Source organism: Mobula hypostoma, chromosome 8 (genome assembly GCF_963921235.1).
Source record: "Mobula hypostoma chromosome 8, sMobHyp1.1, whole genome shotgun sequence".
NCBI classification, from domain to species: Eukaryota; Metazoa; Chordata; class Chondrichthyes; order Myliobatiformes; family Myliobatidae; genus Mobula; species Mobula hypostoma.
The window spans coordinates 7,320,955-7,342,864 of record NC_086104.1 but is presented as its reverse complement, the minus strand read 5'-3'; the positions used below and the strand labels follow the sequence as shown (position 1 = coordinate 7,342,864).

The following is a 21,910-nucleotide window of genomic DNA, read 5'->3' as shown; positions in this document are numbered from 1 at the left end:
GAAATCGTAACAGGACCAGCACAGAAGTGCCATCGAAAAGAAGGAACAACAGTGCCTCTATTTTCTTAGAGGTTTGTGCAGATTTGCCATGTCTTGTAAAACTTTGACAAACTTCTATAGATGCACAGTGGAGAGTATCCCAGCTGGTGATGGCCTGGCGTGGAAACACAAAAAGTGGTAGATACAGCCCAGTCCATCACGGGCAAAACCATTGCCACCACTGAGCACATTGACAAGAAGCCCTGCTGCAGGAAAGCAGCATCCATCGTCAAAGACCCCCATCACCCGGGCCACGCTCTCTTCTCACTGCTGCCATCGGGAAGGAGGTACATGAGCCTCAGGACCCACGCTGGAACAATTATTACCCTACAACCATGAGACTCCTGGACCAGCATGGATAACTTCACTCACCTCAACACTGAACTGATTCCACAACCCCATGGACTCACTTTCAAGGACCCTGCAACTTGTGTTCTCAGTGTTCTGTATTTATTTATCTTATTTTCACAATTTGTCTTGTTTTGCACATTGGTTGTTTGTCAGTCTTTATTATAGTTTTTCATAAATTCTGCTGTATTTCTTTATTTTTCTGTAAAAATCTTCAAGAAAATGACTCTCAAGGTAGTATATGGTAACGTATACTCACTTCGATAATAAATTCGACTTTGATCCCATTTATTCAGTCCTGGTTTCGATCTTCATTTTCTGTTTCCCATTCATTTTATTTTCAAGTCAAGTCAAGTCACTTTTTATTGTCATTTCAACCATAACTGCTGGTACAGAACATAGTAAAAATGAGACAACATATTCCAGGACCATGGTGCTACATGAAACAATACAAAAACTACACTGAACTACGTAAGAAAAAAACACAAAAACTACACTAGACAACAGTCCTATCCAGGACTGCATAAAGTGCACAAAACAGTGCAGGCATTACCATAAATAATAAACAAGACAATAGGCACAGTAGAGGGCAGTAGGTTGGTGTCAGTCCAGGCTCTGGATATTGACGAGTCTGATGGTTTGGGGGAAGAAACTGCTACACAGTCTGGTCGTGAGAGCCCAAATACTTCGGTACCTTTTGCCAGATGGCAGGAGGGAGAAGAGTTTGTATGAGGGGTGCGTGGGGTCCTTCATAATGCTGTTTGCTTTGTGGATGCAGCGTGTGGTGTAAATATCTGTGATGGCGGGAAGAGAGACCCCAATGATCTTCTCAGCTGACCTCACTATCTGCTGCAGGGTCTTGCGATCTGAGATGGTACAATTTCTGAACCAGGCTGTAATGCAGCTGCTCAGGATGCTCTCGATACATCCTCTGTAGAATGTGGTGAGGATGGGGGTGGGAGATGGACTTTTCTCAGCCTTTACAGAAAGTAGAGACGCGCTGGGTTTTCTTTGCTATCGAGCTGGTGTTGAGGGACCAGATGAGATTCTCTGCCAGGTGAACACCAAGAAATTTGGTGCTTTTAACGATCTCTATGGAGGAGTCGTGAATGTTCAGCAGAGAGTGGTCGCATCGTGTCCTCCTGAAGTCAACAACCATCTCTTTTGTTTTCTTTCTGGGCTGTCCCAGCTCTCACAATGGCTATGGGTGAAACTCTGCCAAGATGCCATCTCACTGGGAAATTCATGGTCAGTTGCTGTAGCCACCTGAGTATTGATACTTACACCCCATGCACATACTTGGTCTGTTTACTGAACAGTTAGTGGAAAAAGCCACTTCACCTCGATATTTTATCCCTTTCCATCCATCCTGTCTGCATTTCTATTCTAGGAAATGATGGTGAGGAAACAGCTTCATTCACTGACATTGGTGTTGTGTACTGATAAGGAGCCAGATACAAATTTAAGCACAAAAGCAGGAAGCCTGACACAGAACTGTTTCCATTTCACTGAATGGTGCAAGGGATTTTTCAAAAAGAAACATTTTATTCTGTGAGAGAGGAGTGACCACCTCACAGCTGCTTGTCTTGTGCTCAGTTCTCGAGCTATTTGGAGGGACCGTCTCCGTTAAGTTAACAATGGTTTACAACAATACTACAACCATCTTACAGATCCAGGAGATACGGAACGCACTCATGGGTAAGATGCACACATTTTATCTTTATCGGTAGGCTGAAGGGATGAGAAATAATCTTCCTTCATCGTTTTGATTCAGGAGTTTCAGCTGTATTGTGAAGACTTGACTGTCTATTTCTCTTTTGTCCTTATTTACTCCATTCCCTGACACTGTTTATCATTCTATTCTGTTCTTTCATTCATCCTCCTGTTCTCCCACACAAACTGGTGTTATCACATTCTTCTCTCTTCAGTCCTACTCCGGCATTTTACACTAACTCTCTCTGCCTGCCCATTTACCCCTCTCTCTTCCTCTCACTTCTCGTCAAATTCCACATTTGCTTTGTTCCCAGCTCACTTCTCTCACTCTTATTCTTGATCTCTCTGCTTCATTTTCTCTCTTGTATTGAATCTCCCATTTCTTTGCTTGCTTTTCTTTCTGAATTTCAGTCCAATGTCCTTTCCCACATGTTCCCTCCCCTTCCCTATCTCCCCGCTCTCTCAATCTCTATTTCTCTCTTTCTTGTAATCTTCCACCCTCTGGCCCTCTATCTCCCCTCTCTCTCTCTCACACTCTCCCCTCTCTCACCCACTTTCCCCCGCTCTCATACACTCTCCCCTCTCTCTCTCACACACTCCCCTCTCTCACACACTCTCTCCCCTCTCTCTCTCACACACTCTCCCCTCTCTCTCACACACTCTCTCCCCTCTCTCTCACACACACTCTCCCCTCTCTCTCACACACTCTCTCCCCTCTCTCTCACACACACACTCTCCCCTCTCTCTCACACACTCTCTCCCCTCTCTCTCACACACACTCTCCCCTCTCTCTCACACACTCTCTCCCCTCTCTCACCCACTCTCCCCCCCATACACTCACCCCTCTCTCTCACACACTCACCCCTCCCCCCTCTCTCACACTCTCCTCTCTCTCTCACACACACTTTCTCCCCTCTCTCTCTCACACTCTTCCCTCTCTCACACACTCTACCCCCTCTCACACACACTCTCCCCTCTCTCTCACACACTCTCTCTCCCTCTCTCTCTCACACACTCTCCCCTCTCTCTCACACACACTCTCCCCGCTCTTTCACACACACTCTCCCCTCACTCTCACACACGCTCTCTCCCTCTCTCTCACACACACTCTCCCCTCTCTCACATACACTCTCCCCTCTCTCACCCACTCTCCCCCACTCTCATACACTCACCCCTCTCTCATACACTCACCCCTCTCTCTCACACACTCTTCCCTCTCTCTCACACACACTCTCCCCCTCTCACATACTCTCTCCCCTCTTTCTCACACTCTCCCCTCTCTCACCCACTCTCCCCCACTCTCATACACTCACCCCTCTCTCATACACTCACACCTCTCTCTCTCACACTCTTCCCTCTCTCACACACTCTACCCCCTCTCACACACACTCTCCCCTCACTCTCACACACGCTCTCTCCCTCTCTCTCACACACACTCTCCCCTCTCTCACATACACTCTCCCCTCTCTCACCCACTCTCCCCCACTCTCATACACTCACCCCTCTCTCATACACTCACCCCTCTCTCTCACACACTCTTCCCTCTCTCTCACACACACTCTCCCCCTCTCACATACTCTCTCCCCTCTTTCTCACACTCTCCCCTCTCTCACCCACTCTCCCCCACTCTCATACACTCACCCCTCTCTCATACACTCACACCTCTCTCTCTCACACTCTTCCCTCTCTCACACACTCTACCCCCTCTCACACACACTCTCCCCTCACTCTCACACACGCTCTCTCCCTCTCTCTCACACACACTCTCCCCTCTCTCACATACACTCTCCCCTCTCTCACCCACTCTCCCCCACTCTCATACACTCACCCCTCTCTCATACACTCACCCCTCTCTCTCACACACTCTTCCCTCTCTCTCACACACACTCTCCCCCTCTCACATACTCTCTCCCCTCTTTCTCACACTCTCCCCTCTCTCACCCACTCTCCCCCACTCTCATACACTCACCCCTCTCTCATACACTCACCCCTCTCTCTCTCACACTCTTCCCTCTCTCACACACTCTACCCCCTCTCACACACACTCTCCCCTCTCTCTCACACACACTCTCCCCGCTCTTTCACACACACTCTCCCCTCACTCTCACACACGCTCTCTCCCTCTCTCTCACACACACTCTCCCCTCTCTCACATACACTCTCCCCTCTCTCACCCACTCTCCCCCACTCTCATACACTCACCCCTCTCTCATACACTCACCCCTCTCTCTCACACACTCTTCCCTCTCTCTCACACACACTCTCCCCCTCTCACATACTCTCTCCCCTCTTTCTCACACTCTCCCCTATCTCACACAGACTCTCTCCCCCACACTCTCTCCCCTCTCTCTCACACACGCTCTCTCCCTCTCTCTCACACACAGTCTCCCCTCTCTCACCCACTCTCCCCCACTCTCATACACTCACCCCTCTCTCATACACTCACCCCTCTCTCTCACACACTCTTCCCTCTCTCTCTCACACACTCTCCCCCCTCACATACTCTCTCCCCTCTTTCTCACACTCTCCCCTATCTCACACACACTCTCTCCCCCACACTCTCTCCCCTCTCTCTCTCACACTCTCTCCCCTCTCTCTCTCACACACTCCCATCTCTGTCACACACTCTCACTCTCTCACACACTCTCCCCTCTCTCTCACACACTCTCCCCTCCCCCCTCTCTCACACTCTCCCCTCTCACTCTCTCCCCTCTCTCTGTCACACTCTCCCCTCTCTCTCTCACACACTCCCCACTCTGTCACACACTCTCCTCTCTCTCTCACACACTCTCCCCTCTCTCACACACACTCTCTCCCCCCTCAATGTCACACACTCTCACTCTCTCTCACACACACTCTCTGTCACACAATCTCCCCTCTCTCTCACGCACTCTCTCCCCGCTCTCTCACACACACTCTCCCCCCTCTCTGTCACACACTCTCCCCTCTCTCTCACACACAGTCTCCCCTCTCTCTCACACACACACTCCCCTCTCTCACATACACTCTCCCCTCTCTCACCAACTCTCCCCCACTCTCATACACTCACCCCTCTCTCTCACACACTCTTCCCTCTCTCTCACACACACTCTCCCCGCTCTCACATACTCTCTCCCCTTTCTCACACACACTCCCCTCTCTCACACACACTCTCTCCCCCACACTCTCTCCCCTCTCTCTCACACTCTCCCCTCTCACTCTCTCCCCTCTCTCTCACACACTCTCTCCCCTCTCTCTCTCACACACTCCCCTCTCTGTCACACACTCTCACTCTCTCTCTCACACACCCTCCCCTCTCTCTCACACACTGTCTCCGGTCTCTGTCACACACTCTCCCCTCTCTCTCACACACTCTCTCCCCTCTCTCTCACACACACTCTCCCCTCTCTCTCACACACTGTCTCCGGTCTCTGTCACACACTCTCACTCTCTCTCTCACACACTCTCTCCCCTCTCTCACCCACTCTCCCCCCATACACTCACCCCTCTCTCATACACTCACCCCTCTCTCTCACACAGTCTCCTCTCTCTCACGCACTCTCTTCCCTCTCTCTCTTACACTCTCCCCTCTCACTCTCTCCCCTCTCTCTCTCACACTCTCTCCCCTCTCTCTCTCACACACTCCCCTCTCTGTCAAACACTCTCACTCTCTGTCTCACACACTCTCTCCCCTCTCTCACCCACTCTCCCCCCATACACTCACCCCTCTCTCATACACTCACCCCTCTCTCTCACACACTCCCCTCTCTCTCACGCACTCTTCCCTCCCCCCTCACACTCTCCCCTCTCTCTCACACACTCACTTCCCTCTCTCTCTTACACTCTCCCCTCTCACTGTCTCCCCCTCTCTCTCACACTCTCTCCCCTCTCTCTCTCACACACTCCCCTCTCTGTCAAACACTCTCACTCTCTGTCTCACACACTCTCTCCCCTCTCTCACCCACTCTCCCCCCATACACTCACCCCTCTCTCTCACACACTCTCTCCCCTCTCTCTCACACACACTCTCCCCTCTCTCTTACACACTCTCCTCTCTCTCTCTCACACACACACTTTCTCCCCTCTCTCACACAGTCTCTCTCCCTCTCTCTGACACACTCTCACTCTCTCTCACACACACTCTCCCCTCTCTCTCACACTCTCCCCGCTCTCTGACACACACTCACTCTCTCTCACACACACTCTCCCCGCTCTCTCACACACACTCTCCCCTCTCTCTCACACACTCTCACTCTCTCTCACACACACTCTCCCCGCTCTCTCACACACACTCTCCCCTCTCTCTCACACTCTCCCCTCTCTCTGACACACTCTCACTCTCTCTCACACACACTCTCCCCGCTCTCTCACACACACTCTCCCCTCTCTCTCACACACACTCTCCCCCCTCTCTCTCACACACTCTCACTCTCTCTCACACACACTCTCCCCTCTCTCTCACACACTCTCCCCTCTCTCTCTCACACACTCTCTCTCTCTCACACACACTCTCCCTTCTCTCACACAACTCTCTCCCCTCTCTATCACACACTCTCCCCTCTCTCTCACACACTCTCACTCTCTCTCTCACACACACTCTCCCCGCTCTCTCTCACACTCTCCCCTCTCTCACACACTCTCCCCCCTCTCACACACACTCTCCCCTCTCTCTCTCACACTCTCCCCTCTCTCTCACACACTCTCCTCTCTCTCACACACACACTCTCCCCTCTCTCTCTCACACACTCTCCCCTCTCTCTCTCACACACTCTCTCTCCCTCTCTGTCACACACTCTCACTCTCTCTCACACACACTCTCCCCTCTCTCTCACACACTCTGTCTCCCTCTCTCTCACACACTCTCTCCCCTCTCTCACACAACTCTTTCCCCTCTCTATCACACACTCTCCCCTCTCTCTCTCACACACTCTCACTCTCTCTCTCTCACACACTCTCCCTGCTCTCTCTCACACTCTCCCCTCTCTCACACACTCTCCCCCCTCTCACACACACTCTCCCCTCTCTCTCTCACACTCTCCCCTCTCTCTCACACACTCTCCTCTCTCTCACACACACTCTCCCCTCTCTCTCTCTCACACACTCTCTCTCCCTCTCTGTCACACACTCTCACTCTCTCTCACACACACTCTCCCCTCTCTCTCACACACTCTGTCTCCCTCTCTCTCACACACTCTCTCCCCTCTCTCACACAACTCTCTCCCCTCTCTATCACACACTCTCCCCTCTCTCTCTCACACACTCTCACTCTCTCTCTCACACACACTCTCCCCTCTCTCTCACACACTCACTTCCCTCTCTCTCTTACACTCTCCCCTCTCACTGTCTCCCCCTCTCTCTCACACTCTCTCCCCTCTCTCTCTCACACACTCCCCTCTCTGTCAAACACTCTCACTCTCTGTCTCACACACTCTCTCCCCTCTCTCACCCACTCTCCCCCCATACACTCACCCCTCTCTCTCACACACTCTCTCCCCTCTCTCTCACACACACTCTCCCCTCTCTCTTACACACTCTCCTCTCTCTCTCTCACACACACACTTTCTCCCCTCTCTCACACAGTCTCTCTCCCTCTCTCTGACACACTCTCACTCTCTCTCACACACACTCTCCCCTCTCTCTCACACTCTCCCCTCTCTCTGACACACTCTCACTCTCTCTCACACACACTCTCCCCGCTCTCTCACACACACTCTCCCCTCTCTCTCACACACTCTCACTCTCTCTCACACACACTCTCCCCGCTCTCTCACACACACTCTCCCCTCTCTCTCACACTCTCCCCTCTCTCTGACACACTCTCACTCTCTCTCACACACACTCTCCCCGCTCTCTCACACACACTCTCCCCTCTCTCTCACACACACTCTCCCCCCTCTCTCTCACACACTCTCACTCTCTCTCACACACACTCTCCCCTCTCTCTCACACACTCTCCCCTCTCTCTCTCACACACTCTCACTCTCTCTCACACACTCTCCCCTCTCTCACCCACTCTCCCCCCATACACTCACCCATCTCTCTCACACTCTCTCCCTCTCTCTCACACACTCTCACTCTCTCTCACACACACTCTCCCTTCTCTCACACAACTCTCTCCCCTCTCTATCACACACTCTCCCCTCTCTCTCACACACTCTCACTCTCTCTCTCACACACACTCTCCCCGCTCTCTCTCACACTCTCCCCTCTCTCACACACTCTCCCCCCTCTCATACACACTCTCCCCTCTCTCTCTCACACTCTCCCCTCTCTCTCACACACTCTCCTCTCTCTCACACACACACTCTCCCCTCTCTCTCTCACACACTCTCCCCTCTCTCTCTCACACACTCTCTCTCCCTCACTGTCACACACTCTCACTCTCTCTCACACACACTCTCCCCTCTCTCTCACACACTCTGTCTCCCTCTCTCTCACACACTCTCTCCCCTCTCTCACACAACTCTTTCCCCTCTCTATCACACACTCTCCCCTCTCTCTCTCACACACTCTCACTCTCTCTCTCACACACACTCTCCCTGCTCTCTCTCACACTCTCCCCTCTCTCACACACTCTCCCCCCTCTCACACACACTCTCCCCTCTCTCTCTCACACTCTCCCCTCTCTCTCACACACTCTCCTCTCTCTCACACACACTCTCCCCTCTCTCTCTCTCACACACTCTCTCTCCCTCTCTGTCACACACTCTCACTCTCTCTCACACACACTCTCCCCTCTCTCTCACACACTCTGTCTCCCTCTCTCTCACACACTCTCTCCCCTCTCTCACACAACTCTCTCCCCTCTCTATCACACACTCTCCCCTCTCTCTCTCACACACTCTCACTCTCTCTCTCACACACACTCTCCCCTCTCTCTCTCACACTCTCCCCTCTCTCACACACTCTCCCCCTCTCACACACACTCTCCCCTCTCTCTCTCACACTCTCCCCTCTCTCTCACACTCTCCCCTCTCTCACACACTCTCTCCCCCCTCTCTCACACACACTCTCCTCTCTCTCACACACACTCTCCCCTCTCTCTCTCACACACTCTCACTCTCTCTCACACACTCTCTCCCCTCTCTCTCACACACACTCTCTCCCCTCTCTGTCACACACTCTCACTCTCTCTCTCACACACTCTCCCCTCTCTCTCACACACTCTCTCCCCCCTTTCTCACACTCTCTCTCCCCTCTCTCTCACACACTCTCTCCCCTCTCTGTCACACACTCTCACTCTCTCTCTCTCACACTCTCCCCTCTCTCTCACACACACTCTCTCCCCTCTCTCTCACACACTCTCTCCCCTCTCTGTCACACACTCTCACTCTCTCTCTCACACACTCTCCCCTCTCTCTCACACACTCTCTCCCCCCTCTCTCACACTCTCTCTCCCCTCTCTCTCACACACACTCTCCCCTCTCTCTCACACACTCTCCCCCTCTCTCTCCCTTTCCCCCTCTGTCTCCTTTCTTTCTGTCTTCTGTCCCTCCCCTCTCTTTCTCTCCCTCTTTCTCTCTCTCTTTCTCTCTCCCAGCTCTTTCTGTTTCCGTTCTTTCTCTCTTCCTCCCTTCCTTCCTCCTCTCCTGTCCTTTCCCTCACTTTCTTCCTTTCTTTTTCTTTCTTCCCTTCCCTTCTGCATCTTTCTTTTCCATTTCCCCTCTCTCTTTCAATCTCTCTCACTCTCTCTCATTCCCGCTCCCTTGCTATCTGTCTCCCACTCTCTCTTTCTCTCTCCCTCTGTCTCTCCTCTCTCTCACACACACTCTCTCTCATCCACCACATTCAACCCCCTCCGCGCCTCTGCTGCCACTCTTTCTCTCTCAATACTCTATCTCTCTCTCTCACTCTTTCCGTCTGTCTGTCTCTCCCTACCCCCTTCACCCTCCTCTCTCTGTTTCTTTCTATTTTTCCTTTTTTCTCTCTTCCCTCCCTTCTGCCTCTCGCTTTTCCATTTTCCCCTCTCTCTCTCCCTCTCCCCCTCCCTCACGCTCCCTCCCTCTCTCTCCCTCTGTCTTTCTTTCTTCCTCTCCTCTTACTCTCCAGTTCACCTTTTTTCTTCCCTCTCCTCCTTCTCTCCCCTCCTCTCTCTTTCTCTCTCTCACTCTCTCTTTTTCTCTCTTCCCTCATCTTCTGCCCCTCTCTCTTCTCCATTCTCTCCCCCTCTCTCTACCTCTTTCTCTCAGAGGCTCTGTTCTTTATTGAAAGCTTTGATAGATATTTCTCAGTTCAATCGGGAATGTCTGAAGTTTGAAATGAGTTTTGAGTTTCATGAATATCCATTGGTTCTATGCTTCCTGCGTATACCTCTCACCTACAATCCTACAGCATGAAATCAGGGCCTTCAGTCCATCCTGCCTACACTAACCATCAACCACCTACCCATATGAATCCCATTTTCAGCACTCTGTTCATCACCTTCAATGTCATGGCATTTCAAGATCTTATCTAAACAGTTAAAAGTTCAAAGATCTCAAAGTAAATTTATTATCAAACTACATATATGTCACCATATACAACCCTGAGATTCCTCTTCCTGTGGGCATTCACAGTAAATATAAAGAAGCACAACAGAATCGATGAAAAGCAGCACATGACAGAAACAGACAAACAGCAAAAGATAACAAATTGTGCAAATGTAAAAATAAAACAAAATAATAATAACAATAAATAAACAATGAGAATATATTGCTGTAGAGTCCTTGAAAGTCAGTCTCTAGGCTGTGCTGTGATGGGTGCCTGCAGTTACCCAGCCTGGCTCAGGAGCCTGATGGATGAAGAGTAACAACTCTTCCTGAAGCTGGTGGAGTGGGACCTAAGGCTCCTGTACCTCCTTCCTGATGGCAGCAATAAAAAGAGAGCATGGCCTGGATGTTGCGGGACATTGATGAGGGATACTGCTTTCCTGTGGCAGTGTTCCTTGTAGGTGTGCTCAATATTTTGGACAACTTTACACGTGACAGACTGGGCTGCCCTTCAATGACATGAGGGTCCCTGCCACCCCCACAGGCTCAACCACCCTCTAGATTTAAAAAAAAATCTTCCTCAAATCCCCTCTAAACTTCCTACCCATTGCCTTGAGCCTCTGCCCTCTAGACGGAGACAAAAGAAATGCAATTTCTGGGAATCAGACGCAAAATGCTGGAGGACCCCAGCAGGTTGGACAGCATTGGTGGAAGGTAATAAGCAGCTGACATTTTGGGCTAGGACCCTCTTTATCAGGACTGGAAAGGAATCGTGAAGAAGCCAGAGTAAGAAAATGGGGGTGCAAGCTGGCAAGTGATATTTGAAGCCAGGTGAATGGGAAGCTGGGTGGATGGGGAAGGGAGTTGTAGTGAGAAGCTGGAAGTTATTTGTGAGGCTCTTGTGGGAATCGAGTTCTGGTCTATTGCCTGGAAGGCAGCTGCAACCCCTGCTTTATCTCCATGACCCCAGATATTCCTTCCTCTCTCCTCCCATAAAGTTGGGGATACAAATTCAGTGCCTATAGTGGCGAAAAATAGATCCATAAACTAGCTTCATATGATCAATCTACAATCATCTCTTTCGTAAGTCAGGTTTAGATTTTCAGAGTCAGGTTCAATACACCGTGAAATTGTCGTGAAATTCGTTAACTTTGTGGAAGCAGTACAATGTAATGCCTAATAATAGAGAAAAAAGGAAAACAGTGAATTACTGTAAATATGTATATGAAATACTTAAATAAGTAGTGCAAAAGAAAGGAAATAATAAAAAAATAGTGAGGTGGTGTTCATGGGTTCAATGTCCATTCAGAAATCAGGTGGCAAAGTAGCAGAAGCTGTTTCCAATTCATTGAGTGTGTGCCTTCCTGATGGTATCAATGAGAAGAGGGCATGTCCTGGATGATGGGGGTCCTTAATGATGGATGCTGCCTTCCTGAGGCACCACTCCCTGAAGATGTCCTGGTTGCACACGTGTCAACTATTTGGGCTACGGTATTAATGGATTTGTGGCTAAATTTGCCAATGATACAAAGATAGGTGGAGGAGCAGGTAGTGTTGAGGAAACAGAGAGCCTGCAGAGCGACTTAGACAGTGGGCAAAGAAGTGGCAAATGAAATACAGTGTTGGAAAGTGTACAGTCATGCACTTTGGTGGAAGAAATAAATGGGCAGACTAATATTTAGATGGGGACAGAATTCAAAATGCAGAGGTGCAAAGGGACTTGGGAGTCCTTGTGCAGGATACCCTAAAGGTTAACTTCAAGGTTGAGTCAGTGGTGAAGAAGGTGAATGCAATGTTGGCATTCATTTCTAGAGGTATAGAATATAAGAGCAGGAATGTGATGTTGAGGCTCTATAAGGCACTCATGAGACCACACTTGGAGTATTTGGTGCAGATTTGGGCTCCTTATTTTAGAAAGGATGTACTGACATTGGAGAGGGTTCAGAGAAGATTCACGAGAATAATTCCAGGAATGAAAGGGTTACCGTACGAGGAATGTCTGGCAGCTCTGGAGTTCAGGAGAATGAGGGGGGATCTCAGAGAAACATTCTGAATGTTAAAAGGCCTGAACCAATTAGATATTGTAAAGTTATTTCCCATGTTAGGGGAGTCTAGGACAAGAGGGCACGACTTCAGGATGGAAGGACGTCCATTTAGAGCTGAGATGCGGAGAAATTACTTTAATTAGAGGGTGGTAAATCTGTGAAATTTGTTGCCACGAGCAGCTGTGGAGGCCAAGTCATTGGGTGTATTTGAGGCAGAGATAGATAAGTTCTTGATTAGCCAGAGTATCAAGGGTTTGGGGTGAAGGCAGGGGAGTGGGGATGACTGGAGGAATTGGATCAGCCCATGATTGAATGGTGGAGCAGACTCGACTGGCCCACTTCTGCTTCTATATATTATGGTCTTATGATTCTATGCAGGCTAGTACCCATGATGGAGCTGCTGAGCCTACTGCTCTCTGCAGCTTACTTCAATCCTGTGCATAAGTCTCCCATACCAGAGAGTGGGCATGTGGCCAAGTGGTTAAGGCATTGGACTAGCGACCTGAAGGTCGTGAGTTCAAGCCCCAGCCGAGGGAACGTGTTGTGTCCTTGAGCAAGGCACTTAATCACACATTGCCCTGCGACGACACTGGTGCCAAGCTGTATGGGTCCTAATGCCCTTCCCTTGGAGGTGTTGTGGAGAGGGGAGACTTGCAGCAGGGGCAACTGCTAGTCTTCCATACAACCTTGCCCGGGCCTGTGCCCTGGAGAGTGAAGACTTTCCAGGCACAGATCCATGGTCTCGCAAGACTAACAGATGCCTTTACTTTACCAGAAAGTGGTTGAGCCAGTCAGAATGCTCTCCTCAGTACATCGGCAGAAAGTTGTGAGTGTTCTTGGTGACATACCAAATCTCTTCAAACTCCCAATGAAATATAGCTGATGTCTTGCTTTCTTTATAGTTGTATTGATATGTTGGGACCAGGTTAGGTCCTCAGAGATAGTAACACCCAGGAACTTGAAATTGCCGATGTTATGAAACTAACTTGTTATGTAAGTGGCTTCATGGGATGCACACAAGATAATGATATGGCAGACAGAATCTAGCTTGAGGTTATCTAGTTCGAGGCATGACTGCACAGGCACGTGGACGTCAGCAAGTTAGACTGGCAGGAAGAATTTGAAAGGAGAGCATTTTTTTTTCAGCGGTTTGATCGAGGGACAACTGTGCAGGCGCGTGAACGTCAGAGAGTTAGACCAGTGGGAAGGGTTTAAAAGGAAGGTAGCTTTATAGAGCAGACGTTGGAGGAGTGGGCGTCAGAGTAAAGGGAGTCAGAGTAGGAGGGCTTTGGCTCAATGGGGCTTCGGTGAAAGTGGGTTGAGGCGAGGTAGGTTACTTGTGAAGAATAGGAATAGTAAGTATGTCTGCGAGGCCAGTGTTCTGTAGTGGGTGTCGGATGTGGGATGTCCGGGAGACCCCCAACCTCCCAGAAGGCCACATTTACGTCACATTAATCGAGCTGCAACTCTTTAGGGATGGGGTTATGGAACTAGAGACGTAGCTCGATGACCTTTATCTGGTCAGAGAAAGTAAGGTGATAGAGAGGAGCGATAGGTAAGTAGTCACACTGGGGCCTTGGGAGGACAGATAAGTGGGTAACAGTCAGGAGAGGGAAGGGCAGGAGTCAGAGGCCAGAGAGCACCCCTGTGGCTGTCCCCCTTAACAGTAAGTACTCCTGTTTGAGTACTGTTGGGGGGGAGCAGCCTACATGGGGGAAGCAACAGTGGCTGCGCCTCTGGCACTGAGTCTGGCCCTGTGGCTCAGAAGGGTAGGGAAAGGAAGAAGATGGCAGTAGTGACAGGAGACTCTATAGTTAGGGGGTCAGACAGGTGATTCTGTGGAAGCTGGAAAGGAACATGGAAGGAAGTTTGCCTCCTAGTTGCCAGGGTTTGGGATGTTTCTAACCGTGTCCACAATATCCTGAAGTGGGAAGGAGAACAGCCAGAAATCGTGGTACATATTGATATCAACGACGTAGGTAGGAAAAGGGAAGAAGTCCTGAAAACAGACTACATGGAGTTAGGAAAGAAGCTGAGAAGCAGGACCTCAAAGGGAGCAATCTCGGGATTACTGCCTGTGCCACGCAACAGCAAGTATAGGAACTGAGTGAGGTGGAAGATAAATGCATGGCTGAGGGATTGAAGCAGGGGGCAAGGATTCAGGCTTCTGGATCATTGGGACCTCTTTTGGGGCAGGTGGTCTGTACAAAAAGGATGGGTTGCACTTCAATCCGAGGGGGACCAATATCCTGGCAGGGAGGTTAAACTAGAATTGCTGGGGGATGGGAACCGAACTGAAGAGATGGAGGAAGGGGTGGTTGGCTCACAAATAGAGAAAGCTTGTAGACAGTGAGAGGGAGGGTAGGCAGGTGATAGAGAAGAGATGCGCTCTTGGTTTGAGATGTGTCTATTGTAATGCAAGGAGTATCATGAACAAAGTGGATGAGTTTAGAGCATGGATCAGTACTTGGAGCTATGATGTTGCGGCCATTACAGAGACTTGGATGGCTCAGGGGCAGGAATGGTTACTTAGAGTACCAGGCTTTAGATGTTTCAGAAAGTACAGGGAGGGAGGCAAAAGAGGTGGGGGCATGGCACTGTTGCTCAGAGATAGTGTCACGGCTGCAGAAAAGGAGGAAGTCATGGAGGGATTGTCTACTGAGTCTCTGTGGGTGGAATTTAGAAACAGGCAGGGGTCAATAAGTCTACTGGGTGTTTTTTATAGACCACACAATAGTAACAGAGAGATCGAGAAGCAGATAGGGAGACAGATTCTGGAACAGTGCAGTAATAACAGCGTTGTCATAATGGGAGATTTTAATTTCCCCAATATTGATTGGCATCTCCCTAAAGCAAGGGGTTTAGATGGGGTGGAATTTGTGAGGTGTGTCCAGGAAGGTTTCCTGACACAGTATGTAGATAAGCCTACAAGAGGAGAGACTGTACTTGATCTGGTAGTGAGAAATGAATCTGGTCAGGTGTCAAGTCTCTCAGTGGGAGAGCATTTTGGAGATAGTGATCACAATTCTACCTCCTTTACCATAGCATTGGAGAGGGATAGGACCAGACAAGTTAAGAAATCGTTTAACTGGAGTAAGGGGAATTATGACGTTATCAGGCAGGAACTTGGAAGCATAAATTGGGAACAGATGTTCTCAGGGAAATGTACGGCAGAAGTGTGGCAAATGTTCAGGAGATATTTGCATGGCATTCTGCATAGGTACATTCCAATGAGATGGAAAGGATGGTAGGGTACAGGAACCGTGGTGTACAAAGACAGTTGTAAATCTAGTCAAGAAGAAAAGAAAGGCTCACAAAAGGTTCAAAGAACAAGGTAAAGATAGAGATTCAGAAAATTATAAGGTTAGGAGGAAGGAACCTAAGAATGAAATTAGGAGAGCCAGAAGGGGCCATGAGAAGACCTTAGCGAGCAGGATTAAGGAAGACGCCAAGGCATTCTACAAATATGTGAGAAGCAAGAGGATAAGATGTGAGAGAATAGGACCAATCAAGTGTGACAGTGGAAAAGTGTGTATGAAACTGGAGGAGGTAGCAGAGGTACTTAATGAGTACTTTGCTTCAGTATTCACTACGGAAAAGGATCTAGGTAATTGTAGGGATGACTTACAGTGGACTGAAAAGTTTGAGCATATGGACATTAAGAAAGAGGATGTGTTGGAGCTCTTGGAAAGCATCAAGTTGGATAAGTCACCAGGACTGGTCGAGATATACCCTAGGCTACTGTAGGAAGTGAGGGAGGAGACTGCAGAGCCTCTGACAATGATCTTTGCATCATCAATGGGGACGGGAGAGGTTCCAGAGGATTGGAGGGTTGCAGATCTTGTTCCCTTATATTCAAGAAAGGGAGTAGGGATAGCCCAGGAAACTATAGACCAGTGAGTCTTACTTCAGTAGTTGGTAAGTTGATGGAGAAGATCCTGAGAGGCAGGATTTATGAACATTTGAAGAGGTTTAATATGATTAGGAATAGTCAGCATGGCTTTGTCAAAGGCAGGTCGTGCCTTACGAGCCTGATTGAACTTTTTGAGGATGTGACTAAACACATTGGTGAAGGTAGAGCAGTAGATGTAGTGTATATGGATTTCAGCAAGGCATTAGCTAAGGTACCCCATGCAAGGCGTATTGAGAAAGTCAGGAGACATGGGATCCAAGGGGACCTTGCTTTGTGGATCCAGAACTGTCTTGCCCACAGAGGGCAAAGAGTGGTTGTAGATGGGTCATATTCTGCAAGGAGGTTGGTGACCAGTGGTGTGCCTTAGGGATCTGTTCTTGCACCCCTTCTCTTCATGATCTTTATAAATGACCTGGATGAGGAAGTGGAGGGATGGGTTAGTAAATTTTCTGATGACACAAAGATTGGCGGTGTTGTGGATAGTGTGGAGGTCTGTCAGTGGTTACAGCCAAACAGATGCAAACCTTAGCAAAAGAAAGGCATTAGTATTTGGGACCAATGATAGCGTCATGATTAGTGCGACACTATTCCAACTCAGGGTGTCAGAGTCTGGAGCTCTACTACATCGTCCTCTGTAGGCAAATTTGAACATTCTCCCTGCGTGTTGGTGGGTTTCCTTCAGGTCCTTCCATCATGCAAAGATGTCCCAGTTAGTAGGTAACTGGTTATGGTAAATTGTTCCGTGATTAGGTTAGGGTTAAATCAGTGGATTGCTGTTGGCATGGCTTGAATGGCCAGAAGTGCCTGGACTGCATCTTAAATAACTAAATAAATAACATTCATGAAAAAGCATCCATAAGCACAGACTGACAAACAGATTGGTAAGGAAAAAGGGGAAAATGCTGAATGTTCTAATAATGAAAGACTGGAAAGTACTGCTGTTCAGAGACCTGACACTAGTTATGGAAAGCTACCGTGCATGTGCAATAAATTGCATGGAGGCTAAATGGTACCACTCCAGGGCGAATGAAGGGCTTTCAAGCTTGGGCTCCAAGACTCAACATACAAATTTATCTATCACACGTACGTCAAAACATACAGTGAAATAAGTCATTTGCCTCAACAAACAACAGAAGCTAAGGATGTGCTGGGGGCAGCCCACAAGTGTTGCAACACATTCTGGCACTAACATAGCCTGCCCACAGTGCTCGTCAGAACAACACTGAACACAACAAGCAATAAAACAGCAAAATAATCTCCTTTCCTCTACATCCCTCTCTCTCTCTCTCTCTCACACACACACACACACACACACACACACACACACACGCACACGCACACACTCTCACATACACACAGACACTTCCAGTCCTAGGACAGGCCTCCATTTCCCAGTGGACTCAGGCTCACAGACATTTAGCTATCAACTTCCATAAGACCATAAAACATAGGAGGAGAATTAGGCCATTCAGCCCATCGAGTCTGCTCCGCCATTCCATCGTGGCTGATTTATTATCCCTCTCAACCCCATTCTTCAGCTGTCTCCTTGTAACCTTTGACACCCTAACTAACTAACCAATTTCCCCCGGGATCAATAAAGTATGACTATGACTAATCAAGAACCTATCAAACTCCGCTTTAAATACACTCAATAACTTGGCCTCCACAGCTGCCTGTGACAATGAATTCCATGGATTCACCACCCCAGACTCACGGAGAATCAGAGATAAACAGATTCAGGGCTCCAGCCAATAGGCCTTGACTTTCGGAGCTCCAATTCAAACCTCAAGTCTCAAAATATAAACCTTGGACCGGAAATATTAACTCACTTTCTGGCTCCACAGATGCAGAGTGTTATGTTTGTATTATAGAAATGCAACATGGGGAACTGCAGTAACCTAGTGGTTAGCATTACGCTATTATAGGTCGGGGCATTGGAATTTGGAGCTCACTCCTGGTGTCCTCTGCAAGGAGTTTGTACGTCCTTCATGTGTGCATGTGGGTTTCCTCTGGGTGCTCCAGATTCCTCCCATAGGCCTATTTAAGAGTTTCTTAAGCCCCTCTGTCATATCCGCCTCTCTCGCCATCCCTGACTACACGTTCCAGGCACCCGCCACTCTCTGTAAAAAAAAACAACTTGCCCCAGATGTTTCCTTGGGACTTCACCCCTCTTACCTTAAATACATACCCTCTTGCAATAGACAGTTCAACTGTGGAAAAAGTATATCAGCTATGCCCTCCCCATCATACCATCTATGCCCTTTGTCACAGAGCATAGAACATAGTATAAACACCAGAGGGTGCAGGTTTAAGACAAGAAGCAGAAATTTGTGGATTCAGCCCAGTCCTTCACAGATAAAGCCATCTCCACCATTGAGAACATCTATACAGAGCATTGTCGCTGGAAAACAGCATCCATCAGCAAAGACGCCCACCATGTCAGGCCAAGCTGTCTTCCTGCAGCTGCCAGCAGGAGGGAGATACCACAGGACCCACATCACCAGGTTGAAGAACAGTTACTACCCCTTAACCATTACGCTTTTGAACCAGAGGGGATAATTTCACTCAACTACACTCGCCCCATCACTGAACTGTTCCCATAACACATGGACACACTTTCAAGGACTCCTCATCTCATATTCTCAATATTATTTATTTATTTATGTATTGTGTTGGCACGTGGCCAAGTGGTTAAGGCGTTGGTCTAGTGATCTGAAGGTCGCTAGTTCAAGCCTTGGCTGAAGCAGCGTGTTGTGTCCTTGAGCAAGGCACTTAACCACACAGTGCTCTGCGACGACACCGGTGCCAAGCTGTATGGGTCCTAATGCCCTTCCCTTGGACAACATCGGTGTCGTGGAGAGGGGAGACTTGCAGCATGGGCAACTGCTGGTCTTCCATACAACCTTGCCCAGGCCTGCGCCCTGGAGAGTAAAGACTTTCCAGGCGCAGATCCATGGTCTCATGAGACTAACGGATGCCTCTTTATTTATTATTCTTATTTTGTTTGTTTTTTGTTGTTTCTTTGCATTTACTGCAAATGCCCACAATTAAGTGAACCTCAGGGTTGTATATGGTGACATCTATGTACTTTGATAATGAATTACGTTGAACTTTGAATTATTTTACACAGGGTGGTGGGTGCCTGCAATGTGAGGTCTGGGCTCCTGTGGAAGGCAGGTGTGCTAGCAGTGTTTTAGAGAAATTTAGACAAGTACGTTTTTGTTTTTGTGAAATTGTTTATTCTCTGTAATTGTTGAATGTCATGCTAACACACGTCAAATTCCTAACACGTATAAATGTATATGATGAATAAAGTTCATCTTTGATCTTTAATCCTTGTCATGAACAGGCAGAGATGGAGGGGTATGAGCAGGCAGATGTGATTGGATTAATGTAGCCTCATGACTGACACAGTTATGCACTTTTTCTATGCTATTCTGTTTTTTTTAACATACACCCAGTGATCACTTTACCAGGTACACCTGCTCATTAATGCAAATATCTAATCAGCCGATCAAGTGGCAGCAGCTCAATGCGTAAAAGCATGCAGCCATGGTCAAGAGGTTCAGCTGTTGTTCAGAATGGGGAAGAAGTGTGATCTGAGTGGCCGGACTGGTTCAAGCTGACAGGAAGCAACAGTAATTGAAATAGCCACACTTTAGAACCATGATGTGTAGAAGAGCAGCACTTTGAGGTAGATGGAGTGCAGTAACAGAAGGCCATTAGCATACACTCCATTGCCAGTTCATTAGGTACAGGAGGTACCTAATAAAGTGGCCAGTGAGTCCATGTTAGCAATGTTTGAGGCATTTGGAAACATACATTTTCTTATTTTTCTATAATTTGTTACTCTTTATAATTGTTGAATGCTATTTTTTGTTGTACGCCGCGCCAACACACCACGGCAAATTCCTATACATGTAAAGATATCTGGCAAGTAAAGTTGATCCTTAAAAAAACATAGATGGAAGGCAGATGGGATTAGATTAATATAGCCTTATGATTGACACAGGCATGAAGGGCTGAATGCTCGATCCCTAAGCTGTTCTTTATTTTAGAAACATAGAAACATAGAAAACCTACAGCACAATACAGGCCCTTCAGCCCATAATGCTGTGCCAAACATGTACTTACTTTAGAAATTACCTTGGGTTACCCATAGCCCTCTATTTTTCTAAGCTCCATGTACCTATCCAGGAGTCTCTTAAAATACCCGGTCGTATCCGCCTCCACCACTGTTGCCGGCAGCTCATTCCAGGCATTCACCACTCTTTGCGTGAAAAACTTACCCCTGACATTTCCTCTGTATCTACTTCCAAGCACCTTAAAACTGTGCTAGTCATTTCAGCTCCAGGGAAAAGCCCCCGACTATCCATGTGATTAATGCCTCTCATCATCTTATACTCCTCTATCAGGTCACCTCTCATCTTCCGTCACTCCAAGGAGAAAAGGCCAAGTTTATTCAACCTATTCTCAAAAGGCATGCTCCCCAATCCAGGCAACATCCTTGTAAATCACCTCTGCACCCTTTCTATGGTTTCCACATCCTTCCGAAAGTGAGGTGACCAGAACTGAGCACAGTACTTCAAGTAGGGTCTGACCAGGGTCCTATTTAGCTGTAACATTACCTCTTGGCTCTTAAACTCAATACCACAGTTGATGAAGGCCAATACATCATATGCCTTCTTAACCACACAGTCAACTTCAACTTTGAGTGTCCTATGGACTCTCACCCCAAGATCCCTCTGATCCTCCACACTGCCAAGAGTCTTACCATTAATTCTAAATTCTGCCATCATATTTGACCAACCAAAGTGAACCACCTCACACTTATCTGGCTTGAACTCCATCTGCCACTTCTCAACCCAGTTTTGCATCCTACCAATGTCCTGCTGTAACCTCTGATAACATAGAACATAGGACATAGAACATAGAACATAGAATAGTACAGCACACTACAGGCCCTTCGGCCCATAATGTTGTGCCGACCCTCAAACTCTGCCTCCTCATATAAGCCCCCACCTTAAATTCCTCCATATACCTGTCTAGTAGTCTCTTAAACTTCACTAGTGTATCTGCCTCCACCACTGACTCAGGCAGTGCATTCCACGCTCCAGCCACTCTCTGAGTAAAAAACCTTCCTCTAATCTTCCCCTTGAACTTCCCACCCCTTACCTTAAAGCCATGTCCTCTTGTATTGAGCAGTGGTGCCCTGGGGAAGAGGTGCTGGCTATCCACTCTATCTATTCCTCTTATTATCTTGTACACCTCTATCATGTCTCCTCTCATCCTCCTTCTCTCCAAAGAGTAAAGCCCTAGCTCCCTTAATCTCTGATCATAATGCATACTTTCTAAACCAGGCAGCATCCTGGTAAATCTGCTCTGTACCCTTTCCAATGCTTCCA

General features: G+C 48.3%; 1 protein-coding gene across 1 annotated transcript in view; it reads left to right on the top strand.

The window, feature by feature from the left end:
- The first annotated feature begins 1,909 nt into the window (after positions 1-1,909).
- Positions 1,910-21,910, top strand: part of myct1a (myc target 1a) — an 81,371-nt gene continuing 61,370 nt past the window's right edge. Inside the window, exon 1 of the mRNA XM_063054965.1 lies at positions 1,910-2,085. Coding sequence (XP_062911035.1) covers positions 2,025-2,085 — 61 coding nt within the window. The 5' untranslated portion in view covers positions 1,910-2,024. The remainder of the gene's footprint in view (positions 2,086-21,910) is intronic.